At 57.1% G+C, this 3,707-nt stretch overlaps 1 protein-coding gene across 1 annotated transcript in view; it reads right to left on the bottom strand.

Annotated features, from left to right (window-relative positions):
* Positions 1–209: 209 nt before the first annotated feature.
* LOC106149631 (translation initiation factor IF-2-like) overlaps positions 210–3,707 on the bottom strand; it is a gene marked incomplete at its 5' end in the record, with an annotated part of 10,282 nt that continues 6,784 nt past the window's right edge. Inside the window, 1 exon segment of the mRNA XM_013519110.1 lies at positions 210–1,086. Coding sequence (XP_013374564.1) covers positions 987–1,086 — 100 coding nt within the window.

Raw genomic sequence — 3,707 nt, 5'->3', positions numbered from 1 at the left:
GCTAGACCCCACTTCCCAGTACTATTGCACCGGGGACCCCACTTCCAGCACATGAGCTTTGGGGACGCATTCAAACCCCAGTGCTGCAGATGTCTGCGTACGTTGGAGACCGACAACCCCATGCGCTCACGAGGTCACACGAGGTTCAAGGTCGTGGTTCTCCCTGGGAAGATGAGAAGATGGAATTAGAGAAGAAAGCAAAGGGAAGGTGCTGGTAAAAGAAATTTATTTCCAAAAAATTACTGAAGAGCTCCCCCAGGGAGAGGCAGAAAGCTCTCGCCAAGCTACCAGCACCGCCTGAGGGGCTCTCCGGCGACTGGCAGCGGAGCACATTGAGGGACAGACTAGGGGAGGGGACACCCGAGGAGACAGTGAGGAGCCGCTCGAGCTGTGCGGTGAGAGACGGAGACAGGCAGCCCTAGCAGGAGAGCAGCGAAGTTGGGAGGTGACTGGGGAAGACGGTGATGGCCCAAGTGCAGCCGCATCCGAACTGGGGAAGTGGTGAGCGCGTTCTGCCCCTGGCTGGGGTGGTGAAGATGCTCACTGGGTCCCCACACACCGGATGTGGTCACAGGCCCCTTTCATCAGAGGGGAGGGGGACTGCTTGCTGCTGTCTTCGCTGTGAAGGGGCCAGGAGCCAAGGAATGCAATCGCCTCTCTGCGCTGGAGAAGGCAAGGGGACAAACTCTTCCCCAGAGCCTCTGGAAGGAGCGCAGCCTGTAGACACCTTCAGTGTAACTCAGTGAGGCCAATTTTAGGCATCTGACCTCTGAAACCCTAAAAGAATAAAGTTGTGCCTTTTTGGGTCACTGAGTTTATAGTCATTCACTACAGCAGGGTTGGGAAACTATGATGACAATGTTTTGGAGGAAAAGCAACAACTCTGGAGGCCGTATTGGGTGGGAAGGCATCCATGTGCAGCGGGAAGGTACAGTAGGAATGTGAGCTTGGGGAACGGAACAGGGAGCAGGAAGGGACTGAAGCGCTCAGCTGCGTGTGATGCTGAAGAAGCAGTCAGAATAGCGGAGCAGGCGATGGAACCACGGGCACCGCCTCCAGCACAGAGTCCGGGAAAAGAGAGGAGACCTTGCGGGAAAAGGAAACAGGAGCATCAGGGAGCGGCCCAGCGCTCAGAGCCGAGCACCAAGCAGAGGGCAGGAAGGAAGCGACCGTTTCAAGGCCTCGGCGATGCCAGGTGCAGCAGCGTTGCTGTCGGCACGGGTGGACACACAGAGCTTCCTAAAAACTCCGAGACCCAGGCGCCACCCACACTGATCGAGGCAGAATCTCAGGGTGAGGACCAGAGAGCGGGGGTTGGGCGTGGGCGCCGGCCAAGCCCTGGGGCGCTGCGGACGATCGCCTGAACGAGCCACTTCTTTCTGAGCCAAGCCTTTGCGGTCCCCAGTGTAGACTAGCTTCTCTTGTTACCTGTTTTCCCGGAACAAGTTTTCCTTGGGAATAACAAATAAAAATGTATTTTTCTTATTGTGATTAGTTGCTCCTTTCTTCCCCTAGACTGTTCGTTTCATGAGGGTGCCGTGGATGCCCCGCCCTCCGCTGTTATATCTCTGCGCGGCATAGAAGAAGCATTTGCTAAATTTAATTGGAGACACGAGTGATCGTACACATGAATGAATACAAAAAGAGAGTCTTTTTGGTGTTGACCAAAAATTATAGTTGTGCTATACGTAAGAGCACAAATGTGCAGACAGCGCAAGCATTAAAGACACGGGGTGAGGATGCACAGATGTTAGCACTGCCGCACCTTAGGGTGAGGAAAGCCATAAAGGTGTTCGGTGTTTTCAAACTGGAAAAGAACATTAGCGTAGGACGCTCTGCGCTGGGAGCGTGACAGGGACCGGGTTTGAGCTCCGTCCCTGCCACTTCCACAGGTGATCCAGGGCAGGTCCCTGCCGCAGGGACTGCCGGTTTTTCCTGTGAAGACAGGGGCCAATCAAAGGACCAGGCAGCTGGGGTGGAGACCAGAACTGGAAGGAGCAAGCTTCAGCACCTCCTGGGATTGTTCCTTTGGAGAAAGCACCTCCGGCCTGGAGGATGTAATGAGTGTTACTGCTAAAGCGTGTAAATTCAATTAAATGCTGAACTCCAGTTGTGCTTAAAATTTAAAGTAAGGTAATGCATCACCAACAGGTGGCAGCGTCCCGTGGTTTCTGGACAGCACTTGGGCCGACCACGCCGTCCCCGGGCAGGAGCTGGATTTCAGCCGTTGGTTCAGTTCCTTCGGTCTGCACAGACGGCCGCGGGAGTGAGGCCAGAACCAGGAGCACGGCCGGTTTGCTGAGTGTGGGCCCGGGACGGACAGGGTGCGGCGAGGCGGCGGAGCTGAGCCCTGCATGCACCTGCGCGGGGTCTGCCTCGGGCCCAGATTCCCTCTTAGGCAGCCCGGTGAGGGCAGGGTGTGTGGCAAGCTCTCAGGAGCTCTCAGGTGGAGAGGTCAAGGCGGGGCATCTGGAACACACCGCCGTCATGCGGGGGAAGTGGTCGAGGGGCCGCAAGCCGCAGGTCCCCGCCGCGGCCCTTCGGAAGGCCCTTTCCAGGCACGGAGGCCTGGGGCGCCGCCCTTGCGCCGTCCCCCGACCCTCACGCTCAGGGGCGAGGCTTGTCGGGGCTGCGATGCATTCACTGAACGCCAGAACTGATGAGCTTCCGCACAGCGCCACAGCCTCGCCCTCGGAGGGCCGGAGCCTGCGCCGCCTGAGACTCCCTACCCACGTACCTTTGCATGGCGCTGTGCACGGAAGCGGCGCCACAAACGCCTGCCGTGCGGAGTAACCCGGGACCTCGCCAAAGCGCCCGGCACCCTGAATGGCAGCGATGGCTTTGCCGCGTCCAACAGAGACCACAGGCTCAGGGCTGCGTCTTGAATGTGGAAGGACTTGTTTGCGTATTTGTCCTCCCTAGCTCCGAAAGCCCTCGGGGGCTGTGGACCGTCTGCCCGCCCGGCGCCTTTGTGTTTTCGTTAGCATCCGGCCTCTTTCAACACCCCCGAAGCGCCGCGTTCACACGCTGGCGCCGCTGGACTGCTAGATGGCAGTAGCAGCACACGCTGTTTTTAGGCTCTGCTAGGAAAGCTCACGCTCGCTGGGCAGGGGCCTCAGGAACAGCCGGGTGACTTCCCTCCCATTTCACAGACAGGAACTCTGAGGCCCCCCCCAAAGAAAGGCACCCACCCAGGCTGGAAAACTGGTTAGCCAAAGAATCCGAAGTTGACTGAATCACATACAAGGGAGACTGACGTTTGTTATTAAATATGTGCAGGAAAAACTGCCTTATGGATGCACTGAAAAAACTATCTTAAAGGTTTCTGCGTAAAAATGTTTTGGAAATACAAGAAAACAAGACCAAAAAAAAAAAAAAAAAAAATGGGGATCTCAGCTCTCCTTCCCAGATCAGGCACCGGCTCCCTCATCCCGGAATAACAGTACACGTGCACACACGTGCGTGCACACACGCACACACACAGGGCTGTGGTGCAGCACCCTGCTGTGTGCATGCGTGTGAGCAGGTGGATATGCGGCTGTGTGGACTATAACGTCGAGTGGGCTGAAGCGAACACCGCCAACCAGCCCCGGGGCAGGTCTTCCTCACCCAGCAGGCCTTCCTAAAAAGAAGAGGAGGAGGAGGAAGAGCAAGAGCAGGAGCAGGAAGAAGAAGAGCAGGAGCAGGAAGAAGAGGAGGAGGAGGAG

Source organism: Chinchilla lanigera, unplaced genomic scaffold, assembly GCF_000276665.1.
Source record: "Chinchilla lanigera isolate Chin_1 unplaced genomic scaffold, ChiLan1.0 scaffold00004, whole genome shotgun sequence".
Lineage (NCBI taxonomy): Eukaryota > Metazoa > Chordata > Mammalia > Rodentia > Chinchillidae > Chinchilla > Chinchilla lanigera.
The sequence above is the reverse complement of the archived record's forward strand: the minus strand, read 5'-3'. Positions and strand labels throughout refer to the sequence as shown.